A 15148-nucleotide genomic window follows, 5' to 3' on the forward strand; every position below is an offset into this window, starting at 1 on the left:
CCCGAGGTTAGTGAAATTTGCAGCCATTATTTATCTAAAGTGTTCTGCTCTTTTCTCTCTCTCTCTCTCTTTTTTTTAAGGGTCCCTATAATGAGAATATTAGTATGCTTGATGTACCAGAGATCCCTTAAAATATTCTTTTTGTTTTTTTATTGTTTTACTTTTTTGCTGTTCAGCTTGGGTACTTTTTTTTTTTTAAGATTTTATTTATTTATTTACTTGAGAGAGAGTAAGAGAGAGCACAGAAGAAGAGAGAGAGGGAGAAGTAGACTCCCTGCTGAGTAGAGAGCTCAATGCAGGGCTCAATCCCAGGACACCAAGATTATGACCTGCACTGAAGGCAGACGCTTAGCTGACTGAGCCACCCAGGCACCCCAGCTTGGGCACTTTCTATTACTCTGTCTTCCCAATCATTAATTCATCTTCTGCATTCTCTCATATGTTGTTGATTCTCTCTAGTATATTTTTTTCATTTTAGTTATTCTATTCTTCGAGTCTATTGTTTTTTTTTAAGATTTTATTTATTAATTCATGAGAGACACAGAGAGAGAGAGAAAGAGAGAGAGAGAGGCAGAGACACAGGTAGAGGGAGAAGCAGGCTCCATGCAGAGAGCCCAATGTGGGACTCAATCCTGGGGCCCCAGGATCAGGCCCTGGGCTGAAGGTAGTGCTAAACTGCTGAGCCACCTGGGCTGCCCAGGTCTATTGTTTTTTTTTAAAAAAATATTTTCTGTCTCTTTATTGAAGTTCTTACTGAGTTCATCCTCTCTTTTTTCCAATTCAGTGAGCATGTTTTTGACCATTTCTTTTATATCTTTATCAGGTAGGTTTCTTATCTCTGTTTTGTTTAGCTTTTTTTCCCAAGGTTTTTGTCTTATTTAGTTTGGAGCATCTTCCTCTGTTGCTTCATTTTGTTTGTCTTTCATGTTTGTTTCTATGAATTAGATAGAATAGCCATTTCCCTTAGACTTGAAGAAACAGCCTTTTATAGGAACATCCTTATGTGGACTGTGTGTGCCTGATGGCTTTGGTTGGCTTGGGGATCTGTAATGGGTGTGGGCTGAAAGTCCTAGGCACTCCACACCACAGCTGCCCTGATGGGATGGCTGGAGCTGAAGTGGGCACTGGCCGGGGTCTGGGGCTCTCTGTGTCTTTGCCTGGAGTACCTCAGGATACTTTGCACATATATCACCTTGATGAGATGGCTGGTGCTATTGTTATTGTCGACACTGTCCAATGATATCCCTGTGTGTGCCACAATGGGGCCACGCTGTGAGGCTTTTCTGGGGTGACTTCTCAGTCTGGTGTGGGCCAGGACTCCAGGGCCTACTGAGACACTGGGGGCTAAGGTGCCCTGACCCTGCTTTTATCTGTACTATCAAGGTGGAGAAGGAATATAAGCAATAATACCCTCCTTCCCCTCTGGCCCTAGAAAGTGTTCCACAGCTTCCTGGCCACTTGATAGAATTCTAGGTTTGGTTCCTTTGTATTTTAGTTGCTCTTTAAATTGCAAATTTGGAATGTGAGAATCAGCTGGCTTTGTGGTCTTTTTTCTTTAAGGTTTTAAAAATTTATTCATGAGAGTCACACAGAGAGAAGCAGAGACACAGGCAAAGGGAGAAATAGGCTCCCTATGGGGAGCCCAATGTGGGACTCGATCCCAGGACCCTAGGATCACTACGTGAGCCAAAGGCATATACTCAACCACTGAGCCACCCGGGTGTCCTGGCTTTGTGTTCTTGACTCAAGCTGACCCGTACCACAAGTTGTATGGTTAAATGGTGCCCTTGGTTTTGCTCTGTGGATGATCACCTCTGCCTGCCATTTTCTCTGATGCTAGGCTTCACAGCTTTCAGATGTACCAGGTAAGCTTTCTGTTCAGTTAGGGCCAGGAGCTATACTCAGTGGTCAGTAGGGCTAAGAATTAGATCCCATTCCCCAGCAGGGCAGGAGAGCCATTTCTAAGCAGCCTCTAAGTTGTTTGCAGTTAAGCTGTCTGGTTTGAAAGGGTCAGGAGCTACCTGCTGCCATGGATGGGGTTTGAATCAGCTTCTCTGGGCAGAACTGACTTTAAGCCCAGGAAGGCTTTTTGTGGTCTTAACTTAAGCTGACATGTACCCCAAGTTCCATGGCTGAAAGGTGCCATTGCTTTTGCTTTGTGGACAATAGCCATGCCTACCATTACTCTCCACTTGAATATTGCTGGACTATGCAGTTTCTAAGTGTTAATACCTGGCTTGTGATCGGGTGGGTCCAGAAGCTACACTCAGCATTGGGCAGGGTTATGACTCACCTCCCTGCCTGGGTAGGTGTGGGGACAGACTAGGCCTCAGTGGTCTTTGATGTGCCAATCAGTGTCTGAATCTGATGTCTGAATCTGTCTTTCATGACCTGAATTAGGAAGACCTGTTGTTCATTGGGTTCCCTGGGCAGAGTACATCACTTTCTTAGCTCTACAAATGGGCAAAACTGCTGGTTGGGACTACTTTTTGGGTGCTGCAAGTGGGAACTTGGTCTGCCAAGATTTAAGTGCTGGTTGTCGCAAGCCTTTCCACCTTTCTCCATCACAGATTTCTCATGGTCAAGCCATGTAACATCCTCTGTGCTCCTTGTGAGGGCATACCAGACTGAGGATTCCCAAGAAGTCACCTAAAATGCTCGGGGAGCTGGATGTCCACCCTGGAATCTTCATTTCCCACTAGAGGCACTGTAGACTCTGAAAAGATCTCCTAATATGGCACTATATCAGCATTGGGGAAGGACAATGTAGTCAGTGTGTAGCTACCCTACCCTACCCCTCTTACCCTTCTGATGTGGTCTGTTTTGTTTTCTGTAGTGCAGAGAGTACTTTAAGCTCACCTCCTTATTCTAAGATCTTCACAGTAGTTTCTTGTCCAAGAAAAGTTGTTAGTTGATCTTGTTGTGAGGGGGAGGGAAATTGGGAATGACCTATGATGCCATCTTGTTAACATCACTACTGTTGTAATTCTTAATATGGACCTGGAGGCCATAAGGGTTAGTGACTTAAATGACCTAGGTATTGTTATTTTTTTATTTATTTTTGTTAACTTTTTTTTTAATATGGGGGCTCTCTCATATTATTTATAGGGAGGATTCTTATGCTGAAAGGGAAATCCAGGTATATCACTCCAATTTTTCCCTTCCCAAATTTCAGATTCTAACGCCTTCCCTATTAAATCTGGTAGATTTGAGAATTAAGTTAAGAGAGAGAATTAAGAATTAAGTTCTGCAGTCCTGCAGTCCTTGTGCTTTGTGCATGGTCCTCAGCTATGTCAATCTAACCACTATAGGAGATGAGGAATTACTACAGTGCTGCTGCAGAGGCTTAATAACTGCCTATTTGCATTCTCATTTGCTCATTCACAGCTTTCTCTTTATATTTCTCATAAAGTATATCCTCTAGTTCTGCCTTAAAAATCCAGTTGAACCCCAGATTTTTATGAGAGCATGTCATTATAGCAGTGAAGTGCCTTGATCTTCCTTACAATCTGTCCTCACCCGTACCTTACCCTATGCCAGATTTTATGGTAACTGGAAAAATCATGATGTTATTGCATATTATGAATTACCAGTGTCACATTTCTCCTTGGCAAGGATGTTATCTCTGCACTTGTTAAAATATGTGAGCAGCATAATACAAGAATGCTATCTTGAGAGTCTTTCTGTTGTTTCTCCTAATATGAGTTACTGAGTCATGGAGAATCCTGATAGGAAGCTGATTGCACTTTTAAACTGAGTAATTTGGTTACATGGCCACTTTGTGTGCTGGCAAGCAGAATATCATATGAACTATTCTAAATGAATACAAGAGCTATCATAAGAAATTAGGTGAATTGAAGATCATGGTCCATATAGCCAAAAAATATAATGAGAAACAGCTCTTTTATATAGTTTTGGTAGCTACTTAAGAATTATATTAGATATTCCATTGTTAAATCATGATAAAGCTTGGCACAGACTCACTTTGCTTATATCTCAATAAAATTTCATAAGAACTTCAGCATCTTTTCTGTCCAATGAACTGTATTTTCTTAAGTATTTGGTAAAATAATAAATGTATTCAAAATTAGAAAATTATTACTTTTTATTACCTTTAAATGACTTGTCTTTCATCTGAATTCTTGTTTTTGTTAATGTAGTACCCCAGGGAGATAACTTTGGAGGCATTTTCCATTATTGTCACGCAGTTGCTTGGGCTCAGCCTGGGAATATCATATGATGACACAAAGAAATGTCACTGTTCAGGAGCCATCTGTATAATGAATCCAGAAGCTATGTAAGTTTATTTAAAAGTAGGATTTAGGGGATCCCTGGGTGGCGCAGCGGTTTGGCGCCTGCCTTTGGCTCAGGGCGCAATCCTGGACACCTGGGATCGAGTCCCACGTCGGGCTCCCTGTGCATGGAGCCTGTGTTTCTGCCTCTCTCTCTCTCTCTCTCTCTCTCTCTCTCTCTGACTCTAGTAAATAAAAAAAATTAAAAAAATAAATTTAAAAGTAGGATTTATTGGTTATGTTTATTTTGTTTTAAATATTTGAAGTGCAAAACAGTGTTTACTTATAACATCAATTACCTATAAGTGGACTAAGTACTTACAAAATATAAACATGAAATTTTAAGTCTAAGAGAGTTGAAGGAGGTATATCATTAAGAACAGTGGAGGAAGAATACCTAGGTGCATTCAGTGGTTGGGTATCTGCCTTCGGCTCAGGGCATGATCCTGGGGTCTGGGATTGAGTCTCGGTTTGGGCTCCTTCCGGCTCCTTCCGAGGAGCCTACTCTTCCTTCTGCCTAAGTCTCTGCCTCTCTCTCTGTGTCTCTCATGAATTAATAAATAAAATCTTTTTTTAAAAGAAAGAACAGTCAAGGATAACAAATCCACTTTCAAAGATATATTAGCAAGGGAATGATACAGTGTATTTTATGAAATCTCATAGTGAGGATTGTTAAAAATATGTCAGAATAAGGTGGAAGAATGGATAAAAGAATAAGACCCATCTATATGCTGCCTCTAACAAGCTCACTTCAGACAGAAAAACACACACAAAATGAAAGTGAAAGTTTGGAGAAAGATATTATATGCAAATGGAAGCAAAAAGAATCTATAGAGTAGCAATAGCTATATCAGACACATAGACTACTTTTTTAAAGGCAAGAAATGTATTTATTACAGGGAATATCAGAAACTTGTTGAACTTCATTACAAAAAAAATTGTTTTTAATATTTTGAATGATTTTTTTGTTCCATTTAAAAATTTTTTTTAGGTAGATAACATACACTGCAATATTGATTTCTGGAGTAGAGATCAGTGATACATTATGTATATACAACACCCTGTGCTCATCATAACAAGTGCCCTCCTTAATACCCATCACCCATCTAACCCATTCCCCACCTACCTCCCTCCATCACCCCTTAGTTTGTCTTCATTGTTAAGAGTTTCTTATAGCTTCTTTCCCTCTCTCATTTTTTTCTTTTCCCCTTTCCCATATGTTCATCTGTTTTTTTGCTAAATTCAACATATGAGTGAGATCATAGGGTGTTTGTCTTTCTCTGACTGACTTATTTCACTTAGCATAAAGTACTCCAGCTCCATCTGTGTCATTGGAAATGGCTAGATTGCATTATTTTCGATAGCTGAGTAACATTTCATTGCATATATATATATATTTTGCATATATATTCCATTGCATATATATATATTCCATTGCATTATTTTTGATAGCTGAGTAATATTCCATTGCATATATATATTGTGTATATATATATATATTCCGTTGCATATAGATGTATACCACATCTTATCTATTCATTGGTTGATGGACATTTGGGCTCTCTCCATAGTTTGGCTATTTTTTTTTTAAGATTTTTAAAGTTTATTCATTTGAGAGAGAGAGAGGCATGAGCAGGAGGAGGTGTTGGAGGGAGAGAGAAAATCAGATTCCCTGTTGTGCAAGGAACGTGATGTAGGCTCAATCCCAGAACCCTGAAATCGACCTGAGCAGAAGGCAAGACACATAACTGATTAAGGATTAAGCTATCCAGGTGCCCCTAGTTTGGCTATTGTAAATAATGTCATGTCGCTGTAAACATCAAGGTGAGTATCCCTTTGAATCACTATTTTTATATCCTTTGGATAAATACCTAGAAGTACAATTTTTGGATCATAGGGGAGTTCTATTTTTAACATTTTGAGGAGTCTCTGTACTGTTTTCCAGAGTGGCTGCAGCTGTACCAGTTTGCATTCCCACCAACAGTGTGAGAGGGTTCCCCTTTCTTCACATCCTCACCAACATCTGTTGTTTCTTGTGTTATTAATTTTAGCCATACTGACAGGTGTGAGATGGTATCTCATCATGGTTTTGATTTATCTTTCCATGAGGATGAGTGGTGTTGAGCATTTTTTTTTTTATCTGTTAGCCATCTGTAGGTCTTTTTTGGAGAAATGTCTGTTGATATCTTCTGCCCATTTCTTAATCGTGTTGTTTCTTGAGTGTTGAGTTTGGTAAGTTCTTTATAGTTTTTGGATACTAACCCTTCATCAGATACGTCATTTGCAAATATCTTCGCCCATTCTACATGCTGCCTTTTAATTTTATTGATGTCTCCTTTGCAGTGTAGAAGCTTTTTACCTTGTTGAAGTCTCAATAGTTCATTTTTGCTTTTATTTCCTTGCCTATGGTGATGTGTCTAGAAAGAAGTTGCTATAGCTAAAGTCAAAGACATTTCTGCCTGTGTTCTCCTCTATGGTTATCCTGGTTTCCTGTTGCCTATTATGGGCTTTCATTTATTTTGAATTTATTTTTGTGTATGCCATAAGAAAGTGGTCCAGTTTCATTCATCTGCATGTGGCTGTCCAGGTATCCCAACAGCATTTGTTGAAGAGGCTGTCATTTTTTCCATTGGATATTCTTTCCTTTTTGTCAAAGATTAGTTGACCATATAGTTTTGAGTCCATTTTTGGGTTCTCTATTCTGTTCCATTCATCATATGTCTGTTTTTGTGCCAATACCATACTGTCTTGATGATCACAGCATTGTAATACTGCTTAGTGCCCAAAATTGTGATGCCTCTGGTTTTTATTTTCTTTTTCAACATTACTTTGGCTATTCAGGATCTTTTCTGGTTTTGTAGAAATTTTAGAATTTTTGTTCTATTTCTGTGAAAAATGCTAGTGTTATTTTGATAGGGATTGCATTGAATGTGTAGATTGCTTTGGGTAGCATAAACATTTTAACAATATTTGTTCTTCCAATCCCTGATCATGGAATGTTTTTCCATTTCTTTATGTCTGCTTTAATTTCTTTCATAAGCGTTCTATAGTTTTCAGAGAATGAATCTTTTACCTCTTTGGTTAGATTTATTCTTAAGTATCTTATGGTTTTTGGTGCAATTGTGAATGGGATTGATTCCTTGATTTCTCTTTCTGCTGCTTCATTATTGGTATATAGAAATGGAGTAGACTTCTGTGTATTGACTTTATATCCTGTGACTTTGCTGAATTCCTGTATCAGGTCTAGCAATTTTTTGTTGGAGTCTTTTGGATTTTCTACATAGAGTATTATGTTGTCTGCATAGAGTAAATGTTTTCTTCTTGTTTTTTGATTTGGATGCCTTTATTTCTTTTTGTTTGATTGCTGAGGCTAGGACTTCTAGTACTATGTTGAACAATGGTGGTGAGAGTAGACAACCCTGTGTTGTTATTGACCTTAGGGGAAATGCTCTTAGTTTTACCCATTGAGGATGATATTAGCTGTGGGTTTTTGTACATGGCTTTAATAATGTTAAGGTATGTTTCTTTTATCTCTACTTTGTTGAGGGTTTTTATTAAGAAACAATGCTGTAGGGATCCCTGGGTGGCGCAGCGGTTTGGCGCCTGCCTTTGGCCCAGGGCGCGATCCTGGAGACCCGGGATCGAATCCCATATCGGGCTCCCGGTGCATGGAGCCTGCTTCTCCCTCTGCATGTGTCTCTGCCTCTCAATCTCTCTCTCTCTCTCTGTGACTATCATAAATAGATAAATTAAAAAAAAAAAGAAACAATGCTGTATTTTGTCAAATGCTTTTTCTGCATCTATTAAGAGGATCATATGGTTCTTACTCTTTCTTTTATTAATGTGGTGTATTAACATTGATTGATTTGTGAATGATGAGCCACCCTTGAAGGCCATGAAAAAGTCTCATGTAGTTGTGGTGAATAATCTTTTAACTGTACTCTGGAATTTGATTTGCTAGTATTTTATTGAGAATTTTTACATCCTTGTTAAATATTAGGGACATTCATCTGTAATTCTCCTTTTTAGTAGTGTCTTTCTCTGGCTTTGGTATCAAGGTAATGCTGGCCTCATAGGGTAAGTTTTGAAGTTTTCCTTCCATCTTTTTTTTGGTGAACAGTTTCAGAAGAATAGGTATTAATTCTTCTTTAAATGTTTGGTAGAATTCCCCTGGGAAGCCATCTGGCTCTGGACTCCTGTTTATTGGTAGATTTTTGATTATTGATTCAATTTCCTTGCTGGTCATGAGTCTGTTCAGGTTTTCTATTTCTTCTTGTTTCAGTTTTGATAGTTGATATGTTTCTAGGAATTTATCCATTTCTTCCTGATTGCCTGTTTTGTTGGCATATAATTGCTGATAATATTCTCTTATAATCCTTTTTATTTCTGTGGTGTTGATTGTGATCTTCCCTCTTTCATTCATGATTTTATTTACTTGGGTCCTTTCTCTTTTTTTTTTTTTTTTTTTTTTTTTTTTTTTTTCTCTTTTTTTTTTGTTAAGCCTGGCGGGTGTTTATTGAGCTTGTTAATTCTTTCAGAGAACCAGTTCCTGGTTTCGTTGATCTGTTCTGTTTTTTTTTTCCCCCTATATCATTTATTTCTGCTCTAATCTTTATTATTTCCCCTCTCCTGCTGAATTGAGGCTTCATTTTCTGATTCTTTTCTAAGTCCTGTAGGTGAAAAGTTAGGTTGTATATTTGAGCCTTTTCTTGTTGCTTCTTGAGGTTGGCCTATATTGTTATATACTCCCCCTTAGGACCGCTTTGTTACATCCCAGAGGCTTTAGACTCTCATGTTTTTATTTTTATTTGTTTCCATGTATTTTTTAAATACTTCTTTAATTTCCTGATAGACCCATTCATTCTTTAGTAGGATTTTCTTTAACCTCCATGTACTTGTGGTCCTTCCAAATTTTTTCTTGTAGTTGACTTCAGATTTCATAGCTTTGTGGTCTGAAATTGTGCATGGTATGATTTCAGTCTTTTTGTACTGGTTGAGGCCTGACTTGTGGCCCAGGATGTGATCCATTCTAGAGAATATTCCATGTGCACTCGAAAAGAATATGTATTCTGCTGCTTTAGGATGAAATTCTCTGAAAAAATCTGTTAAGTTCATCTGGTTCAGTGAGTCATTTAAAGACCTTGTTTCCAATTCTTCCCTTAGATCTTGATCTTTAAATTATCTGTGCATTGCTGTGAGTGGGGTGTTAAAGTCCCCCAGTCATATTGTATTATTATCAGTGAGTTTCTTTAAGTTTGTTATTAATTGAATTATATATTTGGCTGCTCCCAAGTTGGAGGCATAAATATTTACAATTGTTAGATCTTCTTGTTGGATAACCCCTTTATTATTATATAGTGCCCTTCATCTCTTATTACAGTCTGTGGTTTAAAATCTAGTTTGTCTGATAAAAAGATGGGTATTCTAGCTTTCTTTGATGTCCATTAGCATGATAAATGGTTTCCCACCTCCTCATTTTCAATCTGGAGGTATTTTGAGGTCTAAAATGAGTCTCTTGTAAGCAGGTTATCAATGGGTTTTTTTTAAAAAAATCCATTCTGATACCTTATGTGTTTTATTTGGAACATTTAGTCCATTTACATTCAGAGTAATTGTTGAAAGGTATGGATTTAGTGGTATTATATTACCTGTAAAGTCACTAATCCTTTCTATTTTCTCTGTTCCTTCTAGACTTTGTTACTTTTGGTCTCTTTTTCCTGTTCAAAGGGTCTCCTGTAATATTTTTTGGAGAGCTGGTTTAGTGGTCACAAACAAAGAACTATGAGCCTGATTCCAAAGAAAGAAAAGAAAGAAGGGGGGGGAGGAATAAGAAAAAGGAAAAATAAAACCAAACCCACAGCCTGGTCCTATTTCAGCCAGAATTAAAGGGGATGCTTTGAAGCACTGTAGGATCAGAGAATTGGTCCATGTGGTGTCCTGTCTGTGTTGCTCTTCTGGGGCAGAGGCCTGCTGTGCTGGCTCAGTCAGTCCTGTCCCAGTGAAAATGTATTTGCCAAGCACAGGGGGGCAGGTTTTGCTGTAAGTGGCTTCTACTTCCACTGGGGGCTGCTGAATTGTTCTCTGAAGTGCAGCTGTGTTGGTGGGGAAGGTGAAATGGTGCTACCCTACTTTCTCATACCCGGAAATGATATTTCACACATCCCATTATTCAGGAAACCCTCACAGAAAAACGAGGGTCATTAGTCCACCTGGCAAAACAACTTTCCTGTGTTTTATTTTTGGCATTCAGCTGGGATTCAAAACTCCAAATCTTAAAGGAGCCAGCATTACACGGATCTGCTCCTTTCTTCAAATTAGAGCCTCACTGTACTCTGATTAGTGCCTTTTGTCCCTGAAAAAACAGTCCCACATTTGCACGGTGCACAGAATTTATGGTGTGGCACCAGGAAAAGCAGAGACCAGGTTATCTACCCTCTGCATGTGCTTTTGTCCCCTGCAGATGAAAGGCTGTTTGCTGGCATCTGTGGGACAGGCAATATACCCTTTTCCAAATGTGTTCTAGAAAGGGGAACGGAACAATCTCTCCCAAAGTGACCTAGGAAACCCCTAAACCACTTTGTGTACTCTCTCGCCAGCACCCTCCTTCTCCCCCTGAAGCATATGCCATAGTTCTGCTCTGGCAAAAGTCACACACTTTCAAAACCAGAGAGACTGAGCTCCACATGCTGTTTACAAAAACTCTACTACCCTCTGTTCCCCTGGTCCCCTAGCCTGTGGTCTGTGAAGTTTTCTTCTTGTGTGAAACCCAAGGCCACACTCTCTTAACTCCTCCTTTCTCTCTTGCCTTGGAAAGGGTTCCCTTGCCTTTGTGGCAAGGCAATTTTTCTCTCCCCCAATTCACTTCCATGCACCTCACAGCTGCCAGCTGTCTCCTTCCAGCTGTTGAGATCCTTTTTCCAATCCTCAGATCAATTTTCTGGGTGTTCTAAGTGATCTGACCTCATACAGCTCTGTTTGAGGAACAAGGAAAGTCCAGGGTCCCCCTATTTCTCTACCGCCTTAACTCCTCCTGGCTTTCTTTTGATGTCCGTTAGCATGATGGATGGTTCTCCATCTCCCATTTTCAATCTGCTGGTGTCTTTAGGTCTAAAATGAGTCTCTTGTAGGGAGCATATAGTTGGATCTTTGGGGTTTTTTGTTTTGTTTTTGTTTGGTTTGTGTGTGTGTGTGTGTGTGTGTGTGTGTGTTTTAATCCATTCTTTTAATCAAGTCTTTTGACTTGAGCATTTAGTCCATTTGCATTCAGAGTGATTATTGAAAGATGTGAGTTTAGTGCCATTGTGTTACCTATAGAGTTGGTGTTTCTGGTGATGTTCTCTGGTCCTTTCTAGTCTTTGTTGCTTACGGTCTTTTTTCCCCATTCAAAGTGTCCCCTTTCATATTTCTTACAGGGATGGTTTAGTGGTCATGAACTCCTTTAGTTTTTGTTTGTCTGGGAAACTCTATATCCCTCCTTTTACTCTAGTGAGTAAAAGGATGCTGGATAAAGTATTTTTGGCTGCACATGTTTCCCAATCAACACATTGAATATATCCTGATACTCTCTAGTTCAGAAATCTTATTTATATCTGGATTAATATATCTGACCATAAGTTCTACTTCCTGTTCTTTCTTTTGGGGTGAATTTTGTCATTTTGTCCAGAAGAGAAAAGTAGGAAAAGAAAAAAAAAAACCCAAAACAACACAAAAAATTATTTCTTAGGTATGCTTTGGTCTACTTGTTAAAAAAAGCTCAATCCAAAAATAAATAAATAAACAAAAATATAAAAATACAAAATACATATGAAAGAATTTAAAAACAATAAAAAATAAAAGAGGGATTAAAAATGAAAAAAATAATAAAAAATAAAAATAAAAAGGAAGCTAGATCCTATTTCCCTTAGAGCTGAAGCTCTGTAGCACTCTATGATCAGTAGACTTGGTGACTGCAAAGTGTGCTGGTTTTCTGGGGAGGAGCCTGTTGCTCTGGTTCTCAGGTGGACTTGCCCTAGTGGGAATGCCTCTCCAGAGAGAGAGAGAGAGAGAAAGAGAGAAAGAGAGTGTGTGTGTGTGTGTGTGTGTGTGTGTGTGTGTGTGTGTGTGTATAGCTCTGGCCTCCACTAGGTGGCTCTGTTTTGCTCTCTGAAGGCTTTCAGAGCTCATGGGCAGAATGAAAATGGCTGCCCCTGTCCCAGTCTCTAGCCCCAGTGCTGAGATTTCATGCTCCCTACTCTTTAGGAAGCCCTCACAGAAGAACAATCAGCCTTGTGTGCTTGGCTTCCCTCAGATCCCTGCCATCACCCTGCCTGTGTCTGAGCTATTTTATTGTTGGGAGCGGTCCCGCAGTGCGAGGCAAGGTTCCAAGTTGAGCCAAAGCTCCTTGTCGTCCCTAGCCAACCCGCAGTCCTGCGGCGCGAGGCAGGGTTCCAAGTTGAGCCAAAGCTCCCTGTTGTCCCTGTTCGGGTGCCACTTGTCGCGGCCGGCGCGAGAAGGTCCGGATTCAGGAACCGAGGGCAAGGGGATGAGAAAGAAACAAGAGACTAAAAGTTCATGGGATAGGAGGTTCCATGCAGCTGATGGCCGCAATGGACAAGCTTTATTTTTGCATGTAGAGTTTATATAGCCTCTGTAAGCAGGCGGCTTATTTCTTTAAGGAGAAGTACATCTCGCGCACAAACATACATTGTTTTTTAAGACTGACACCTGTTATTTGTTTAAGCAATAGAGCAGGAAGGCCACATATAGACTAAACAGTGAAGTTTGTTTATTAAGTAATGTCTGCCAAGGCGGTCATGTGTCAGGCCACCTTCTTGCTTGCTTTATGGGAACTTGTCTCGATAACATTTTAAAGGAGAAGCAAATATGTACATTTACTTCCATAAGGGGGAAGAGCTAGGTGCAGCCCCAGCAGGTTGGCCAGGTATGACAAGGAGCCTTTGCTCAACCCAAAACCCTGCCTCGCGCCGCAGGACTGCGGGTTGGCCAGGGACGACAGGGAGCTTTGGCTCAACTTGGAACCTTGCCTCGCACTGCGGGACCGCTCCCAACATTTTATCTCTGGTGTGTGACTGGGTTTCAAAGCTCCAAATTTTAGGGACTCCTCTGGTGTGGACCTGCACTCATCCTCTGGGGAGGCATGCTTGCTGCAGCAGTTCAGAGTTTATGGCAACTCAGAGCAGAGAGTGGGCACCTAGGCTCGCTGCCCTATGCCAGAGACCCTGCTCCTATGCCTGAAAACAGTGTAGCACACCCATGCCACCTGTTCTTATAACCCAGGGAATGAATCCTCAGACCACGCTGTCCACTCCTGGGTTTCTGCCCTACTTCTCCGTCTAAGCACCTTTAAGCCAGGCACAACCTTGGAAATGGTAAACATCTCAAATTTCAGATTTTGTGCTCCACTGCTTATAATTTTTTGTAGTAGTTCCTGCAAGCAGGACTCTCTCCCCTCTGCAGTACCCACAATTATTATCTCCCCCCACATCAACTCTCTGTACCTCCTATCTTCCAAAGGTGGTTGCTTTTCTACTTGTAGACTTGCAGTTTTGTTCTGTCAGACCTCAGATTTATTTCTTGGTGTTCTGAATTTGATAATTTAGCTGTGTTTGAGGTATGAGGCAAGCTTAGGGCCCCCTACTCCTCTGCCATCTTAACTCCTGCCCTCAGGTTTATGTAGTGTTCTACATTTTTCTATTTGTGCGAAGATGTCACACGATTGCAGGGTTCTTATCTCACAGAGTTGAAGAATGAATCTTGCAGACACAAAAGGGTGAAGTGAACTGAAAGTTTATTAAGAGAACAGAAAGAAAAGAAAAAGCTCTCTAGACTCAGAAGGATTCTGAATGGGTTGCCACTGAGGACTTTTAGTGGGTCTTTTATTGAGAACTGACTGGGGAGCTTTTGGCCTTGAGATCCTTGTGCCATCTTGGTTTGTCACCTTATCTCTTGTGCAGCTCTGTGTCAGCATCACCACCTGCCAGGAATAGTCCCAGAGCCTGGGAAGGGGAGTCAGAGGCATCCTATTAACAAACCCCTTCCCTATTCATGGGACAGGACCTGTGGGCAGAAACAGCTATATTGGGATTGTGAGGAGTGACGGATTGTAAACTTTTTAATTAGTGAGGGTGAGGGATAGCGCAAGTCTCCAAGGGATCTGGAGATAAGGTTGCTTTTGAACATAAAGGTAATAAGGCAGCCACAAGTTCCTTGAAGAAGATCGTGCTCTGCATGTTTCAGGGATCTACCAGTGGGCTGCAAGCTGTAAGATTTTAATTTGTTAAGTTTCTTTTGCTTTTGTTTCCCACATCAAAAAGACTGTGTTAAGTGTGACCTATTCATAATTGAAGAAAAATGAAAAGTCAAAAGTGAAAATTAGGCATTAATTTTTGAAAATATGCTCTTTTCATACAGCTCAAACTCTAACATACATATTTATATAAATACATATTTCATTACAAATTAGATCTAAATGTATATATAAAACAATATTTTATATGTATATACATGTTTTTGCTCACATAAGATATAGTTTTATTAACTTAAATATATAATAAAGTATATGTTATAATGTTTATTAAATCAAATATACAATTTATATAGATATATGAAGAATTCGAGAATTCAAATGGGGTGGGGGGCCCAGGTTCCACCCTGTGGCGCCGACACTTCTACGTATCCCAGGCTCTCCAAAGCGATCTCCACCCAGGGACAGCGCTGAAGTTTTCCGTTTTCCCCAGAACGGTGCGCCCCAAGCCCCAGGGACACCCCTGTACTCCCCAAAGCCGAGCGGTCACCGCCTTCCTCCACTCTAGGTTCTCTAACAGGCTCAGTCCCAGAGGAGAGGACTCCTATGCCTT

General features: G+C 40.1%; 1 protein-coding gene across 1 annotated transcript in view; it reads left to right on the forward strand.

Moving 5' to 3' along the window:
* ADAM32 (ADAM metallopeptidase domain 32) overlaps positions 1-15148 on the forward strand; it is a 185744-nt gene that overhangs the window by 55297 nt on the left and 115299 nt on the right. Inside the window, exon 12 of the mRNA XM_055335462.1 lies at positions 4161-4297. Within this exon, the coding sequence (XP_055191437.1) occupies positions 4161-4297 (137 nt within the window). The remainder of the gene's footprint in view (positions 1-4160; positions 4298-15148) is intronic.

This window comes from Nyctereutes procyonoides, unplaced genomic scaffold (assembly GCF_905146905.1).
Source record: "Nyctereutes procyonoides isolate TBG_1078 unplaced genomic scaffold, NYPRO_anot_genome, whole genome shotgun sequence".
Taxonomy (NCBI): domain Eukaryota; kingdom Metazoa; phylum Chordata; class Mammalia; order Carnivora; family Canidae; genus Nyctereutes; species Nyctereutes procyonoides.